Source organism: Ursus maritimus, unplaced genomic scaffold (genome assembly GCF_017311325.1).
Source record: "Ursus maritimus isolate PB19 unplaced genomic scaffold, ASM1731132v1 scaffold_34, whole genome shotgun sequence".
Classification (NCBI taxonomy): domain Eukaryota; kingdom Metazoa; phylum Chordata; class Mammalia; order Carnivora; family Ursidae; genus Ursus; species Ursus maritimus.
In genome coordinates, this window is record NW_024426008.1 from 12,244,735 (window position 1) to 12,261,533 (window position 16,799).

Sequence of the window (16,799 nt, forward strand, 5' to 3'; positions counted from 1 at the left end):
TTTAGATGATCCACTGGGCTAAGCACTTTGTAGCTAAGAGCAGTTTAATGTTTATGTCACCGATAGTCACTCTAAAACAATGAAAACATTATTGAGTACTCACTCCAAGTTTTTTTTTTCTTCTTGGTATGAAGACTAATTTTGGGGGACTGGGGGTTATGGTTGCAACCAGCTGAAGAAAGCAGTGGGGGGGGGCTGTGATACCCCACATTTCAGAGAAACACACAGGTGGCAGCCCAGAGCAGGAACAGGTGGCTCCCCTAGCGGAAGTTCAAGACTAACCACGCCCCGTGGGCGGGTCTCCAGCTCGGCTTAGCGGCGGGAAGTTCACCTGCCCTACTCGGTTCCTTTGAGTAGACAGCAGCTTCCGCTGTGCCAGCTTCACTTTCTCCTGTAGCTTTTTCGCTCCTCTGCTTGTAGCTTCTCGAGCTTTTCTCTGATAATGACAGAATTCCCGGCCTCTCTCTTGTTGTTCCCTCTTGGGAAGCTTCTCCTCTCTTTTTCTTTCTCCGAGTCTTCTTGCTCTTTGTCTTTCCTTGGCTCTGTTCTCTGCCTCTTTCTCTCGGTGCTTTTATCTTCTTTGCTCTTCTAGCTCCTGACGTCTCTGCCCCTCGCGCTGCTGTTTCTTCAGTGAGGCGCCACTCGGGTTTGGCATCAAGAGAAACCTTCCGGAGCAGGCAGTGGCCTGGCGCTCCTCGCCTTTCCACGTGAGCTTCAGGCGGCTCAGGGCGCTCAGGGCTTGGGTGAAGCCCACGTACGTACTCGCGGTATGCGACCTTGGCCTGCAAGTTCAAGTGCCCCCTCCCCCCACAACTGAAGGTGTGGAATTTCCGGCCTGTCATCTCCGAATGTTGTGGGTCCAGCATGGGGATGTCCATGTTCGCTATCTCCCCACACTTCTCAAGCACCTTGAGCACGACCTCCTCGCTGGGCCGAACAATGTGCAGGGCAGCCCCTTCAGGGGACTCATGCCTGGCCTCTCTCTGGGCAGCATTTCATTCTCCTTCGCGTCATGGAAGAAAGAGTCCCCTGGAGTGTGGGGAAATTGATTTTGAACTTGGTGGCACATACCTTGAGGACTTCAGGGAAGCTGCCAAGCTTAATGACCTTGACATGGAGGCAGGCCAGGAAAAATGTGACCGGACGGATTCTTGCCTGCCTTGCCCTCCAAGCAGATGAAGTCCATGGTGCCCTTGGGAATCCGCAGGGTGGAGAACTGGCCATTGTGCACCATGGCCTTAAACGTTTCTAGCCCCTGCCAGCTGGAGATGGACTTCCCCTGCTGCTTCAGCCGTGGAGGGCCACGTTGATGGTCACCTTCATGAATGGCTGGAGATAGAGGCCAACAGAGGACAGAGCTCCACTCTCCCACATGTGTCATGGGCTGTGGTAGCTGCTGCCTCAGCCCAGCAGCCATGGCCTCCCTGCTGGCACCGTCACCGTTTGCTGGAGATGCCCTTGGGAACACTAGCTGCCGCCACTGTCTACCCCTGTGACCATGCTAAGTGCTAGAGATACAGAGGTGAGTGAGATGGGGTGTGTGGGTAGCTCAGTTGGCTAAGCGGCTGCCTTTGACTCAGGTCATGATCTCGGGGTCCTGGGATCAAGTCCCCTGTGGGGCTCCCTGCTTAGCGGAGAGTCTCCTTGTCCCTCTCCCTCTGCCCTTCCCATCCCCGCTCCTGCTCTCTCTCTCTCTAAGAAATAAATAAATTGATCAAAAACAAAAAATAAAGGTGAGTGAGACATATTAATTTGTGCCTCTGAGGACCTCAATCTAAAGAGAGAGAGAGATAAAGAATAAATAACATAAAATATGCCCTCTGGGCTCCATGGCCCTGACTGCCTTGCTCACAGTTGAATCCTTTTCTGGGCTATACTGCAGGAGAAACGTTTGTTGAATAACTAAGTAGATGGATGAATGCAGAGTACTAAAGGAACACAGAATAGAGGGATTAAGGAAGGCTTTATAGAGGAAATATTGACTGTAATGGATTAGAAAGAGGTCGCCAGGCACAGCAGGCTGGAGAAAGTATTCAGGAAGGAGAAAGGGCAAGGTTGGCTCAGATTATACTTGGATTTAGAGGGTGTTGGAGGATGTGGTGAGGGGTGAGGGAAGCCCTGGGATGAAGAACCTCATATGCAGAGTTACTAAGTTAAGATTCTATCCTAAAATCAATGGAGAGTCATTTTGTAAAAAAGATTTTATCATTTATTAGAGAGAATGCGAGCAAGTGTGGGGGAGGAGCAGAGGGAGAGAGACAAGCAGACTCCTCGCTGCGTAAGGAGCCTGATGCGGGCCTTGATCCTATGACTTGAGATCACAACCTGAGCCCAAACCAAGAGTTGGATGCTTAACTGACTGAGCCACACAGGCACCCCCAACGGAGGGTCATTTTTAAGCAGAGAAGTATCATTATGGTATTTGTGACATAGAAAGATCAATCTGAGAACATAATGGAGGACTGGTTGGTTATAGAATGGCTAATACCGGAAGCAAGAAGACCAATTAGAAATTGGTGAATAACTCAGGTAAGGGGAGATTTGAGTCTGAACTAAGGCAGTGATACTACAAAGCAAAGAGAGGGGAGAGGGAATTAAGAGATAGGCATAGATTTGACAGGACTTGACAAATCGAATGTGAAGGTTGAGGCAGGAGGATCAGAGGGTAATGACCAGGTTACTGCCTCTGGCAACTGGGTAGGTGGTGGAACCATTCATCAAGATGGGGAGCATGGGATGGGCGCCTGGGTGGCGCAGTCGTTAAGCATCTGCCTTTGGCTCAGGACGTGATCCCGGCGTTCTGGGATCGAGCCCCACATCAGGCTCCTTCCTAGGAGCCTGTTTCTTCCTCTCCCACTCCCCCTGCTTGTGTTCCCTCTCTCGCTGGCTGTCTCTGTCAAATAAATAAATAAAATCTTTAAGATGGGGAGCATCTCTGGATGGGGTGAGGTGGGCTGGAGAAAAATGCATTTACATTTCAAGTCTGAGATGTCTGATGAGCATGTCATTAGATCAACAGGCAATTGGATGTATGGAACTAGAGCTCAGAAAACCATTTGGGAAAGAGAAGTGGATTTGGGGTATTAAGGCATAAGTAATAACGGAAGCCACCTTCGATCTGGAGAAGACTATATTCATATGTACTCAGGGAGAAGTTATTTTAAGATATCATCAAGATAGTACTTAGGAAGGTCAGTTTAGTGGGTAGACAGCAAGGGAGGCTGATGGTCTTCTCCCAGTGTGGGAAGGAGCTGATTTTTCATCTCCATTCTTGATGTTTCTATGTGGTCGACCAACTGCTCGAAGATGAATCATTTTGGAAGGGAAAGGAAGCAAGATTAGAAGCAGGCTCTAACAAGTTGGCCTTTGCTTGTTTCATCTCAAAGTATTAAGTAGCAAAAAACAAAAGAAATACTCTACAATATACTGATCACCTGGCATTTGTATTAGCAGAAGGATAGTTTAGGGCATAATGCTGATTATCCATTATAACACACATACATAAAAAAATCGTATGTGAATTCAGGTTCTGACCTAACCCATACACTCCACATACTGGAATGGTAGAATAAATATAAACAGAACCAAAAATTATAAATAAATAAATAAATAAATAAATAAATAAATAAATAAATAAATGGCTAGGTGGGCTCAAAAATAAGATGAAATCACTTTGGACCAGAAAAGGAAAATAAATATGCCACCTACCTGCTTTGCTCTGGGCCTAGATCTAGTGGCTGTGAGTTTCACTTTCCTACCATAATAGGAACTAAAAGTGTTTCATGTTCGATGTGGGCCAAAATCCAGACTGCAATCTTAAAACAAGAGTCAGAGGGGGACACTGCCCCCGTAGATATCACCTCCAGACCAAGAACTCCCTGGGGCTGCCAGTTGGGTTGCTGATGGAATCTGCGTTGTCATCAGCAGCCCCTTCAGGAATGCTGGGATGTCCTATTTCTGGACTCAGTTTCAGGGGTAGAGTTAACCAAAGAACTGGAAGGCTGAGAGGAGTAAGGATAAAGGGAGAGAGAGTGGGGGAGTGAAGGATGAAATTTCCCATTCAAAAGGAACTCAAGACCAAAAATCCAAAATATATGGAGAAAATGAACATTAAGATGACAAACACAATCAACAGTTAGAACATGAATCTAGTTGAAATAATACCAATTTTATAGAGAATCTTGACAAGAGTTTTAAAAATGAGTATATTAAAGATATTTAAAAAATAAAAAGCCATAATATCTATAAAGAAAGGATAAAATAGGAAACACAAACAGGAAGATATGAAACAAAAATAGATGGGTATAAAGAAGAAATAATTTAAAAATTTAAAAGTGAATTACTTAAATTTTAAAAACCCTAAAATAATAGATGGGCTGAACTTTAGACTAAACACAGAGAACAAATTAGAGAAATGGAATAAAGTACTGACGAATTAACCTATTATAAACCACAGAGAGTCAAAGAAATAAAAAATATAAAACAGTAGGTAGGATATATAGAGATCAGGAAAGTCTGAATGACATTATATAAGGAACTCCGGAAAAGAAGATTAGAGGAAAGGGTGGAGGCACAATATTTGGAGATCTAATAATAGAAAATTTTCCAATTTGCAAAATGACTTTAGGATTGTTTTGTGTTCATTCATTCACAAAACACTAAATGAGCACTTACAATGTGTTGCAGTCTAGACTAGAACAGGGTATACAAAAGAAATATGGCACAATCCTAGCCCTGAGGGTCTCACAATTACTAGGAGAGATGGACATGATTTATTAAAATTAATGTAAAAAGAGCTATGATAAAGCAGTATGTTACAGAATCAAGAATAAGTAAGAACATTTCTGGGAGGACTAAGAAAAGCTTCCCAGAGGAGATGACGCCCAAGCTGGGTCTTTTAAGCTGAGAGTTCCCTGCAGTGTCGTTCTTCAGGAAGAGGAAACACATAGACAAAAGGCACTGAAAGAGTATGATGTGTTTGGTGGCTGCTGAGTGGCTCTAGGTTCTAGAGTACATGGAACTTGTCTAGAGAGGCAAGGTCATAAGCTAAAAACACTGGCTGGGGAAAGATTTCAATCACCTTTTAAAAATTAAAAAAAATTTTTGGAAGTTTATTGAAGGACAAAAAGTAAATGCATAGATTGCAGAGATATACCATGTTCATAAATGTGATGACTTGAGATCATAAAGATAGATTTTCCCCCCAAATAAATTCAGTGTAATGCTGATTAATATCCAAGGGATTTTTTAAAAAATGAAATGTGATGAGTATAAAATTTATATAGAAAAGGGGCTAGAAACAAACTGAGGGCTTCGGGGGGGGTGGAAATGGGATAGGCTGGTGATGGGTAGTAAGGATGGCACGTATTGCATGGTGCACTGCGTGTTATACGCAAGTAATGAATCATGGAACTTTACATAAAAAACTAGGGATGTACTGTATGGTGACTAACATAATATAATAAAAAATATTAATAAATAAAATAAATAAATAAAGGAACTAAATGGAAAAGAAAAGAAAAAGGGCTGGAAATAGCCAAGATAGTTTTGAAAAGGATAGCAGAAATGTACCTTACTGACTACAAATATTAATCTAATTTTAACAATTAAAACATTGCAGGAGGTATTTCTTCAATGTTGAGAATAATTCATCTGATCATCTTTCCACACCCAGCAGATGGGAATTTTTGATCACTCTGGCATTACTGTACAGGATGACCTGGCGGGGGGGGGGTGGCAAGACCAGAGTCGAGGTCACACGCTGGTCCTTCAGAAAGTCGGCTGAGATATGCTGAGAATGGAGAATGAGGAGAGTAAAAATGAGAAAGAGATCTGAGCCCAGAAATGCTTAGGAGAGAAAATCAGCAGATGTTGAAGTTTACGTTTGTTGGAGAGCAGGTGGGTTGGGTGGGAGGCAAGGAGAAGATATGGTTAAGGTATTGGTTGGACAGCCGGTCCATTAACAGGAAGAGTGACTATCAGAGGAAACCCGGATTGTGTTTACTCTGGGACAAGTTGATTCTAGGATTCTCTGGGACAGAGAAGTGGGTCTCAGGAAAGTAAGAACGGAGCTTGGGAGAGCTGGAGACAGACATCCTAAGTAGTTGTTGAAATAATAAAAATAAAACTCCCTCCACAGAGTCCAAGTTCAACAAGTAGAGGAGGACAGAGCAGGTGGGAAACCCCTTCTTGGGGAGGACAATGCCTGTATCTGGGCCTGGAAGGATGGGAGGGTCTGAAGAGACAGTGCAGGGCAGCCCAGGGTAGAGGGCAGCTGCTGAAAGCGCCGACGGCAGAGAGAATCGGCCGGATCGGCCAGCGAGGTGATGGAAAAAGAGGGGCCAGGCACAAAGGAATCCTCGTCGTCCCATCCACACATGCCAAATGACGGATACACCTCACCTTTGCATTTGTCGCAGGTCGGGTGGCATCTCTCACACGTCCGTGTGCTTTGCTCCACATAGTAACGCTCTGGGCAGGTGCGATGACACTCTCCCTTGGAGCGGAGCAGAAAGAAAAACGTATCGCAGGACAGGCAGTCGCTGGGCCGCGGGCCCCAACATGCCTTGCAGCTCTTGCTGCATTTCTCACAGCGTCCCGTGGAGATTTCGGCGTAATATCTGAAACCAAGCGGGGAGGCAAAGACCGAATACTAAGCTTTGCTCTAAGTGTGGCAGAAAAATCAGGGTTCGTCGAACAGTGTTCGTTTCCAAGGCGGAGGACTTAAGACTGTACTCGTTAACGTTACTCAGTACGGACATTACTGTAGGCGCACCTCGTATTATTACGTTTCGCTTTATTGCTCTTCGCAGATACTTTGTTTTGCAGCAAGTCTTTCGGCGCTGTTTTTCTAATGGCATTTGCTCACTTTCGTGTCTCTGGCACATTTTGGTAATTCTCGCAATATTTCAGACTTTTTCATTATTATGAGACTTGTTATGGGCATCTGTGATCAGTGATTACTGAAAGCGGACGGTGAGCATTTTTTAGCAATCAAGTATTTTTTTAATATAGGTTTGTAGATCGCTCTTTTAGACACAATGCTATTGCACGCTTAATGGACTACGGTATCGTGTAAGCCTAACTTTAACATATAGGCACCGGGAAACCGAAAACTTCATTTGACTTGCTCTATTGCAATATTCATTTTATTGCAGTTTTCTGGAAGGAACCCGCAGTATCTCCAAGGTAGGGCTGTAATGATACTAATAAATCTAATGACTCCCAGTTTTCTTACCTTTAAACTGGGCACTGTAATCCCTCCCCTGCTGTTTGTGAGTATTAAATTAGGTAACACACACACACACACGCACACGCACACGAAAGGACTTATCACACGCAGTGGAACCACAATAATTGTTCACTACTTTTGCCTTCTCTATGCCTATGGGCTTCTCCACTGGAAAATTCAAGCTTCAAGTTTTGTTGAATGGGATCAGGGTATGGACGGTGTTTTCAGTGTACCTCCGAATGATTCTTCTAGTTTTGCATTTTTAAAAAACATCTATCTTGAGGGACGCCTGGGTGGCTCAGCCAGTTAAGCATCTGCCTTCAGCTCAAGTCATGATCCCGGGGGTCCTGGGATCGAGCCCCACGACGGGCTCCCTGCTCAGGGGGAGCCTGCTTTTCCCCCCCTCTCTCTGCCCCTCCTCCTGCCTGTGTGCTCTCTCTCTTTCTGTCTCCCTGACAAATAAATATATAAAATCTTAAAAAAAAAAACCCTCCTATCTTGAAACAGGAGAGGACATTAGTGATGCTAATGTTTACATAATAATAGATGTAACTTCTGAGAACATTTTTGGAGGCTAAACATAACCATAATCACTGTTCATTAACTTTTTACTATGTACCCGATAGTACAGTAGGGACTTCATAAACATTATTTCACCTCCTTGAACCTAAAAGTGAGACCCTAGAGCCATGCAGTCAGGAGCTTTCCTTCCAGAACAAGCTGCATGGGGGTCAAAGCCAAGCAATTCCACTTACGAGCTGTGCAACCTCGGGCAACTCACACAACATCTCTGTGTCTCAGGTCTGCAATATGGGGCTAATGTTAGTAGCTAAAACTAAACAAGTTACTGTTGAGAAAATTGTTAGAACAGTGCCTAGCACATTGTAAATTACACATATTCATGATAATTATGAATCGTAGGATTAAATCTCAAACCTTATGATTTAGATATCATCATCCCTATTTTATGTAAGCAAAAACTGGCTCAGAGAATTTAGACAATTGGCTTCATGTCAAACAGCTCTTGAAGTGGGCTCATGTGATTTGAACCTCTCTGTTTACTGCTATCACAAAGCAGGGAAAAGTATATAAAAAATTATTCAAGTAAGATAGAAGAGAGAAAAGGAATCATTGACGAAGAGGAACTTCTAGAGGTCATCTGACCCTTCTTGGTGTCTCTGGACACCGGCACACTGAAGCTATCCTAGAAACTTGATGGCTTGCCCTTGGTTTCTCTGGCGTGAAAGTATTTGCCACATGAGGTTCCCTAAAATTTATTTCAGTTCCACTAAGTTGTTGGAAACTAAAACCATGGGTAGGTAGTCCTGAGTCTGCCTCACCACCTGTCCCTGACCTGAGGGAGGGCACTTGTATCTCAGTGGTCCAGCTTGTGGCAAATGAAACCTTGTTCAACTTTCTGCCATTAGGCGAGGAAAATCACTGCCGAGTCAATCAGTAAGCCTGGGGTGTGAGAGAGACAGGGTGATGAAGGGAGGACAAAGAAAGCATCCATCATGAACTGAAGAGCCGGAAAAGGCCACAGAACAGAAGAAGAGAAAGCCACGGGAAAAGGTAGAAACCACACTTTCCCACACAGACAGTACAGGGGCTTGAAGTCAGAAGATCTGATTTCTCGTCTTGGCCCCACTGTGTGTTAGTAGCCTTGTGACTTTGGGCAAGTCACTTAATCTCTTTGAGCCTCAATTTTCTCATCTGTAAAATGGGGAGAGTAACTCGATCTCGAGCATTGTTGGAGAACCAAATCATACTATAAAAATATGTTCTGAGTAGAAATACTTTGTAAACTCCAAAGCAGCATCCATGGTCTTCACTAATGTTGCTAATGGGATAGGTTGTTTTTAAGATGAAAAGCATCAGGGCGTCTGAGTGGCTCAGTTGTTAAGCGTCTGCCTTCGGCTCAGGTCATGATCCTGGAGTCCTGGGATCGAGTCCCACATTGGGCTCCCTGCTCAGCCGGGGAGTCTGCTTCTCTCCCTCCTTCTGCCCCTCCCCACCGCTTGTGCATGTGCTCTCGTGCTCTCACAAAAATCATAATTTAAAACATCTTAAAAAAACCCTGCTCTGCGGTTAAACACTAAAATAATTATGTGTGTGGGTAAAGGGTTCAGAAGACCATATACCTGCCTTTCCAAGGCAAAGAGATTTGCCCTCTAAGGTTGATGCATGCGTGTGGAACATTGATTTTATAAACGGAACCATTTCTGTTAAGTATTTCCATTTATACCTCATTAATACCCCATTTGTTCCTCATTAAAGAGATTTATGGCAACCTGTGCCTCTCCCTGCAGCGGGTAACGTCAATACTTCACAACGGAACCATTGTCTTCTTAGTTCGATGGTCTCCACCTATGTAGATGGCAGGATTATACCCTTTTGTGTGTAGAAGTATTTTATGGCTTGATTTGAGGGAGATGGAGATTCATTTCATTGGAGCCAGACCTTTTCAGTCACTTTCTGGAATGAAGAGGAAAGGCTAAACACCAGGGGGCCCCACCCCCTCTCTTGTTGGGTAGGGCCCTTTCTTCATGGATCCATATGGCGGGGTTTTTTTTGGTTTTGTCTTTTAATTTTATTATGTTATGTTAGTGTTTTTGAGGGCTGAGGTGTGTGACTTTGTGCCGAGCGTTGTAGTAATATGTGTGAAAAACAAGGTGTTTTTTTTCCCCCGGTGCTTGTAATTTTCTTGGTAAGAAATATACAGGAAGAATCAATTCTTACTTAAAAAAAAAGATTGATTTATTTATTTGAGAGACAGAGAGTGAGAGAACACAAGTGGGGGTGGAGGGGCAGAGGGAGAGGAAGAAGCCGACTCCCCTGCTGAGCAGGGAGCCGGATGCTGGGCTCGATCCGAGGACCCTGGGATCATGACCTGAGCCGAAGGCAGACACTTAACTGACTGAGCCAGCCAGGGGTCCCAGGAAGAATCAATTCTTGAAGGTCAAAATCTTTGTATTTTACGTGCAAGGTGCTCTTCATGAAAATGTGCAGAGTGAGTGAGTGAATGAGGGCCGTGGAAAGCAGTGCAATGACTAATGCAGGCGGGAACTGCCATAGAACTGAAGGAAAGAAACATGATGTCTCATGTGGGCAGAAGCGTTTGGGAAAGTCCAAGGTGATAGCCTTCCAGTTTGGGTCTGGAAACTTTCAGTGCCTTAGGGCACTGACTGGGAAGGAAGAATGAGCAACAGGCCTGTAATCCATCTTCTCTTACGGGAAATTCCTGGGGAGGAGGGGAGGGATGACCCAGTCAAATCCTCTTTCAAATACGCTGGTAACTAGACCTCTGATAAATACACTAAAAGTTTTTCTTAGCAAAAAACTAATACAGTGCTTTTAGGAGAATGCATCTGTGTGTCTAGGTTGCTTATGGTAACGAAACCTGTAAGCTGTCGATTTATGGGGACCCAGTAGGTTGGAGCATTGGTGGCGTCACAGTGGGAATATTTAATGGAAACTGTTCCCTTTGTAAAATCAACACTCCACATACAGTGCTTAGACCTCACCTACTAAAGCTGGTCAGGACAAATCCTAATGCAGAAGAGAAAGAACGTACATTGATGGTCTCAGAGTTCTCCAAGGGAAGAACGCTTTGCCTCTGCCTTGTGATGGCGTGTACCTTCAAATTAGCTGTGAAGTTTGATGCATGATTCTAACTTGGTGATCGACCTTTCGTGTTCTCACTGGGTCATTCTGCCTCTCCTACGTCCTCATCCATTACTATGAACTCGCTGAAATCCTTTTTTTTTTTTTTAAAGATATTTATTTATTTAAGTAACATTTATACCCAAGTGAGGCTCAAAATCATGAACCCAAGATCAAGAGTCACGTGCTCTACCGACTGAGCCAGCCAGGCGCCCCTAGCTGAAATCCTTTAGAGACCATTAGACCTTGGTGGGACTCTCATCTTCATTTCTTCCTAGCACTGAGACTTCAACGTGGTGTTATATAACTTAGCTTCCTCGTCTGCAAAATGGGTTTGCCGGTAGTGCTGCCCGGAGTGGTTTTGGGATTAAACGAGGGAAATGTGTGTTGAGCACCTTACCCTTCCCGGCACTGCAGCAGGCACTCCTTGTCCAGCTGGAACGAGCCTGGTTGGCAGGAGAGGCACTGTGTGCTGTGTCTCCCTTCACATGTCCTACAAGAGCTGTGGCAGGGGGCACATTGGTGGCTGTCCTCATCAGCATAGTAGCCGTCAGGGCAGTCCTGCACGCAGGTCGTGTCTGCCAAGGAAGGAAAAGAATCTGTCTTGGTATCAAGTATGACGCATGTCTCCCACATCTCCTCTCTGTGCTCCCCGTGGTGAACCATGAAGGGAGGGGAGGATGCAGGAGGGATGAGATGGTGTCCTTATGAGGGTCCTGCTTCTCAGGTCTCCCAGGTTGGGGAGATAGATGCTGACCCTTTCCAGGTCTTCAGCATACTCATCTCTTCCTTCCCTCTCTCCGACACCCCTCCACTCTCCTTCTTTTAGCTGCGTGAGCTTTGTCTCATTTTCTTGCTTGAATACCTGTATTAGCCTAATCATGGTATCCTTGGAAACCTGAGGGCATTGCTTCACATCCGTGGTAACCTTCAAATATGATCTGCTGGAGGTGGCCAACCTCAGACCGTGCCAGACTTCAAGAAGATTTATTAATCCCTGGATGCAAAATCCAGGGAAATTTTGATGAGGGGCTGAATACCTGCAAGTTTGTAAATTGTCCCTCCACAGACCACTTATTAATCGCAAGGGAAAATAGTAACTAAGCAGCAGAGACATTGGACAGCACTCTGAACAGATGACCATAGTTAGCGTCACTGGTGAGGGGCAGGTGACATCCTGGGTCTCCAGGAGGACACGACATCACCTGTGAAATATTCTGGTTAAGAATGCATCAATTCCGTCCAGTCGTTGGAAACTTCACACAGACTCCAATGGAGGGATGGGGACCATATTCTTCTAAAATGTCAATGTTCTATAAAGAAAACGTCTGTGGAAATGTTCCAGATTAAAGGGGGCTACAAAGGCCTGGAACCGAAAGCTATACCTGATTGGAGACTGGATCCTGTTCCAAGGGGGAATTGCCGAAGTTATAAAACAGATGATATAGTAAAATATTGATGTTAAATTCACTTGCATCGACAACTGTACCGTGGCTATGTCAAAAAGCATCCCTCGTTTGAGGAAATATATACTAAGTGTATCTGCGAAAGGAGCCACGATATGTATATCATATCTTCAGATGGTCGGGAAAAAATTTATTGTGGATTATGTAGGCATTACACATTGAGAGAGATGAGAGAGAGCACATGAATCATTAAGCAAATGGGGTACACGATTAGCGGTGGGTGAAGGGCACGTGTGTGGCATTCTTTATACTTTTGTCTTTTCTGTAGGTTTGAAAAATTTCCAAATATAAAGTGAAAAATTAGACACTAACATCTCCTGGGCACCAAAGAGAGAGGTCTCTGAGGAGGACACATGACTCACTGAGAAGAAGGCTGTCCCTCAGACAGGCGCGACACTGGTCCTCCTTAGGCCCCATGCAACGGAAGCACTTAGCATGACAGGGCTTGCATCCCAGAGTCTCCACATCCCAGTACTCAACGGCGGCACATTCCTTGTGAGGCACGCAGTCCCCATGGTGGTTGACCAGAAGGCCTTCCTGACAGGTTGTGCAGGTCCCAGGTGACGAGCAGGTCTGGCAGGACTTGTGGCAATCTGTGGGCAAGATGGGGGCAGAAAACTAGTGAGAGAGGGCCAGGGTGCTCCTAGAAGGCATGTTCACATCCCTTCCTCCTTTCTTTCAGAGATTTCTAGAGCTCTGGGTCAAGGGCTGGGGCTACGAGTTGGGTAGAGCATTCTTGTCAAATGAGAAGAAGAATGGCCATTTCACAATCTTGGTAATATCTAGAGAGCCCCTTTTTGCAAAATCCAGAAATATTAGACTCACTGTAGTTACCAAAACTGCAACAAAATAATAAGCAATTCTGTAGGGTATGGTCTGTGGTCTGCTCACCCCGTAACTCTTACTCTGTGGTCCTCTACTGACCTCCCAGAGCACTTGAGCTTATCACTAACATAACTATTGTTGGGATGTATTATAATTACCTGTTAATCAAAAAAAGGCTTTTTTTTTTTTTATTCACTGATGAATGCACAGTACCTGTGAGAGGACCTGACTTGTAACAGGAACAGGCACTCAGTAACATTTTTCTCAGACAAATAAAATCAAAACAATTCATTCCTACCTCGGGGCTTTAGCAAATGCGGTTCCCTCTGCCTGGAGTATATGTGTGGTTCTCCTAGATATGTGTATGGCTTGTTCCCTTTGTTTTTCAATGATGCCTTCAGGCTGCCTTCTGTCTAATTTCACCTCCATCCTGTCCAACTGCCTGTTCCCCTGTCCTGACTTACTTTTCCTTTTGACTTATCTTTTTTAGGGTCTGTCTTCTCCCCGTATTCTGTCTGTATTGTCCCCTGCTTTTCCCCAGGCCTAGAGGAGCACACAGCACATAGGAGGCCCCCCAGTCAGTACTCTCAGAATAGAAGAGACCCATGGCATTATTATTGTCATCTCATATTATCTAGATCAGGAAATTGAGGCTAATGGTGCCAAGTCACTTGGCTGGAAACAGACAGGGTTGGGAGTTGAATCCAGGAGCTTAATCAGAGTTCTTGCTATTTCTGCCCCAGTGCCTGGGGTTGGGTGTGGGATTCTTAGAGGTGGGTGCCTGTGCTCTCTCATAGAGGATAATTTGGGTGATCCTAATAGACCCCAAGCCCTTGTGTTTCTTAGAGGAGATCCTGCTTGGTTCTGGATGCTTCTCGACATCTACCCAAATCTTAATTTCTCAGGTCAGGTCCTTTGTGTCTTCTCTCTGCAAAGTCCAGCGGTCACCTTGTTTCTTCCAGTACCAGCTTCCCTCAGCCTGCCTTTCGACTGGTGGAAGGAGCCATCGCCTTGCAGGGAGAGCCCGCAAGTTAGTTCCCAACAGTTGAGTTGGTTTGAGGGGAGCCCAGGCATCTGTATTTTTAAAAAAATCTCCTCAGGTGATTCTAATGGGCAACCGGCGATGGGAACCAGGGGCCTTTCTCAATGAGAAAATTAAGTCAGGTAAGTCAAGTAAATGAGGCCTGCAAAGTTCTCTGTAAGGCAAATTACCTTTATTATTGAACACCAGAGAAAGGCCAGTAATTGACCTTCAGTTCCTGCCCGAGTACAGGCACGATGGCATCGCAGGCCTTTGGCCGAGCTGTTAAACTTCTCAAGGAAACTGGCCCCAAGCTCACTCCCGCCCCAATTTCCGCCATGTTCTAGCCCATGCTCTTTCAGGTGGGACACTGGCACTCAAGGGTGCCTTACATAAAACACGCAACTAGGCATGTCGATCCTAGAACTAGAGCAGAAAGCTGCCAGGAGTCAGCTCCAGCTTCATGGCCTGTGACATGAAAATCATTCTCCTGAGTATGTTCTGGAATGTAGGGGGCCCGGGGTTTCTCCTGCCACGTGAGCTCACCCTCAAGCTCCCACTGCAGTTGGGACCACCTCGGTATGGCTGTCTTGTGCTTGTTAGGTGGCAACTCGGGGCGAAGTTACCACTGGCTGCCTAGCTGGAGTGAATCCTGGAACTCTGGAGAAGTTCACCCAGAATGATTCATTGGTTTGAGAATTCTAATAATAGACCATTTATTTTTCCTGTTCTGAGGCCAACAGTTGATACCAACGGAGCACATAAGGAGGCATAAACGAGAGCAGATCCCTCCTTGAACAGGTCGGGGTTGCCATGCTATGTGGGGGTCCCAGGGCAAGAGCTGGCGAGGCAGAGGAGGGGCCATGGAGGGGAACCGCAAGGAGAAAAGCAGTGAGGGACGCACGAGGCACCGAGAATATCCTCTGTGGCCCAGCTTTCCCTACGCTGCTGTCAACCTTTACTGGCTTCAAGTTTTAAGAAAAAAAAAAATCTTCCATTTTGGGTGACTTTTGAAGGCTCGTCTCTGCTGTGAAACTTCACAGGAGAATTCTTTTTGATCAGTTCGGAGCCCCTGCTGTGAGGAGGGTCAACCTGATTTGTTATTAAGAAAAGTTACATGGTCAAAGCTTATGAATGATTCATTTTAAAAATAAATAATAAATTAGAGCAGGTTCAAAAATCTGCTTTCTTGAGCAAGAGGGACACGGACGGGATGACAGCTCGGGGGCCGAGCCCCTGCAAACCCCAGCACCTGCTTTGTCTCAGCAGAAAGCCATCATTGTGGCAGGCTCCCTGGAATGCTTGGCTGTACACACGCAAGTCTTTACCTCTGCAATCCTTAGTCTCTTTCTCATAGTAAGTTCCCACCGGACACTCGTCCAAACACCGTCCATCGTAGAGAACCAGGGATGGCTCGGCACAGAGATCGCAGTCGTCCGCCGAGGGGCCACTACACTCCAGACAGTCTTCGTGGCAGGGGACACACTGGCGTATGTCCGCATAGAAGCCGCGGGGACAGGACGGATGGCACATATCCTCGTACAGGAAGGACTTAGGCATACACTCTGGGGGAAGGAGGAAGCAGCACATTACCCCCTCGGGCGCAGGAGAAACAAATTCATTCCTTCTGGAGTGGGCTAGCCTGTCCAGACCACCCTGGCTCCTTTGAGCTGAGTGTTTTCATGTATGTGCCCCACGCCAAGCCTGCCAGGGCACATCTCCCAGATCTCCAAGCTTTGGGAGAGAAGACCACATACGGTGGCCTGATGACCAGGCCGCAATGATCTGCCCCTTAGAGGTGTAAAAAATTTCAGTGCTGTGGCAGACCAGCTATGAGCTGCTGGAGGTATTGTTGAAAGCCCGAAAAGCATGCCCTATTCAGGGCACAAGCAGTTTAAACATTCTTGCGTTAGTTACGTTTTCGTTCACTGATAGTGTAGCTTAGTGACATACGGTGGTTACCCAGTGCGAGGAATGCATTGCGCGTTTCTTTCATTTGTATTCATTCTCTTATTTGGGGGGGGGGACCAAGAAAACACTTTGGGTCACACCAAGAGAATCCTTTCTGTAGAACAGCACCAGGTAAATGAGTCTCACTCTGGAGAGGAAATTAGCCCTTCTTGGAGATAATTCCAGAGAAAGAATTCCTAGCCAGAGTACTGTTCTGAGTCTTACAGTCTTCGCCTGAACTTCTCCTTCCTATCTTTTGTAACAGTTGCAATTCTCTAGCTTCCTCTGTGTTTCATTACTATCAGCCTCCCCATAAGATTCTGTGCCCAAGAGGCAGGAACTTTGGGTTCTTGTCTGTACCTCGAGCAGCTGGGATGGTGCTTGGCATACCCCTAAGTGCTCAGTACACCTGCACGGAAGAAGTCATGCAGAAGAGGGGCTTTCATCTGTCTTCACTGGAAGAATCCATAATGGCAAGGCTTTACTCTCACCCTTGATTTCCTCAGCGATGTGCACAGAGTTGTATAGATTTCGGTAAAGGTAAGGAGACTGGTTCCCTTCATTCTGCATGGACACCCCCGCCCCCTCGATAGTCGGTCCCCAGGGGCGGTGGCTTGGGACAGCCACACTCTCCCCTGGGATT

The 16,799-nt window shown here is 45.7% G+C and overlaps 1 protein-coding gene and 1 pseudogene across 1 annotated transcript in view; both read right to left on the bottom strand.

The window, feature by feature from the left end:
- PCSK5 (proprotein convertase subtilisin/kexin type 5) overlaps window positions 1-16,799 on the bottom strand; it is a 456,163-nt gene that overhangs the window by 15,396 nt on the left and 423,968 nt on the right. The window contains exons 31-34 of the mRNA XM_008691034.2: window positions 15,535-15,771; window positions 12,723-12,953; window positions 11,295-11,472; window positions 6,403-6,620 (exon numbers count right to left, since the gene is read on the bottom strand). Of these exons, the coding sequence (XP_008689256.2) occupies window positions 6,403-6,620; window positions 11,295-11,472; window positions 12,723-12,953; window positions 15,535-15,771 (864 nt within the window). The remainder of the gene's footprint in view (window positions 1-6,402; window positions 6,621-11,294; window positions 11,473-12,722; window positions 12,954-15,534; window positions 15,772-16,799) is intronic.
- On the bottom strand, window positions 248-6,379 carry LOC121100092 (annotated as a pseudogene).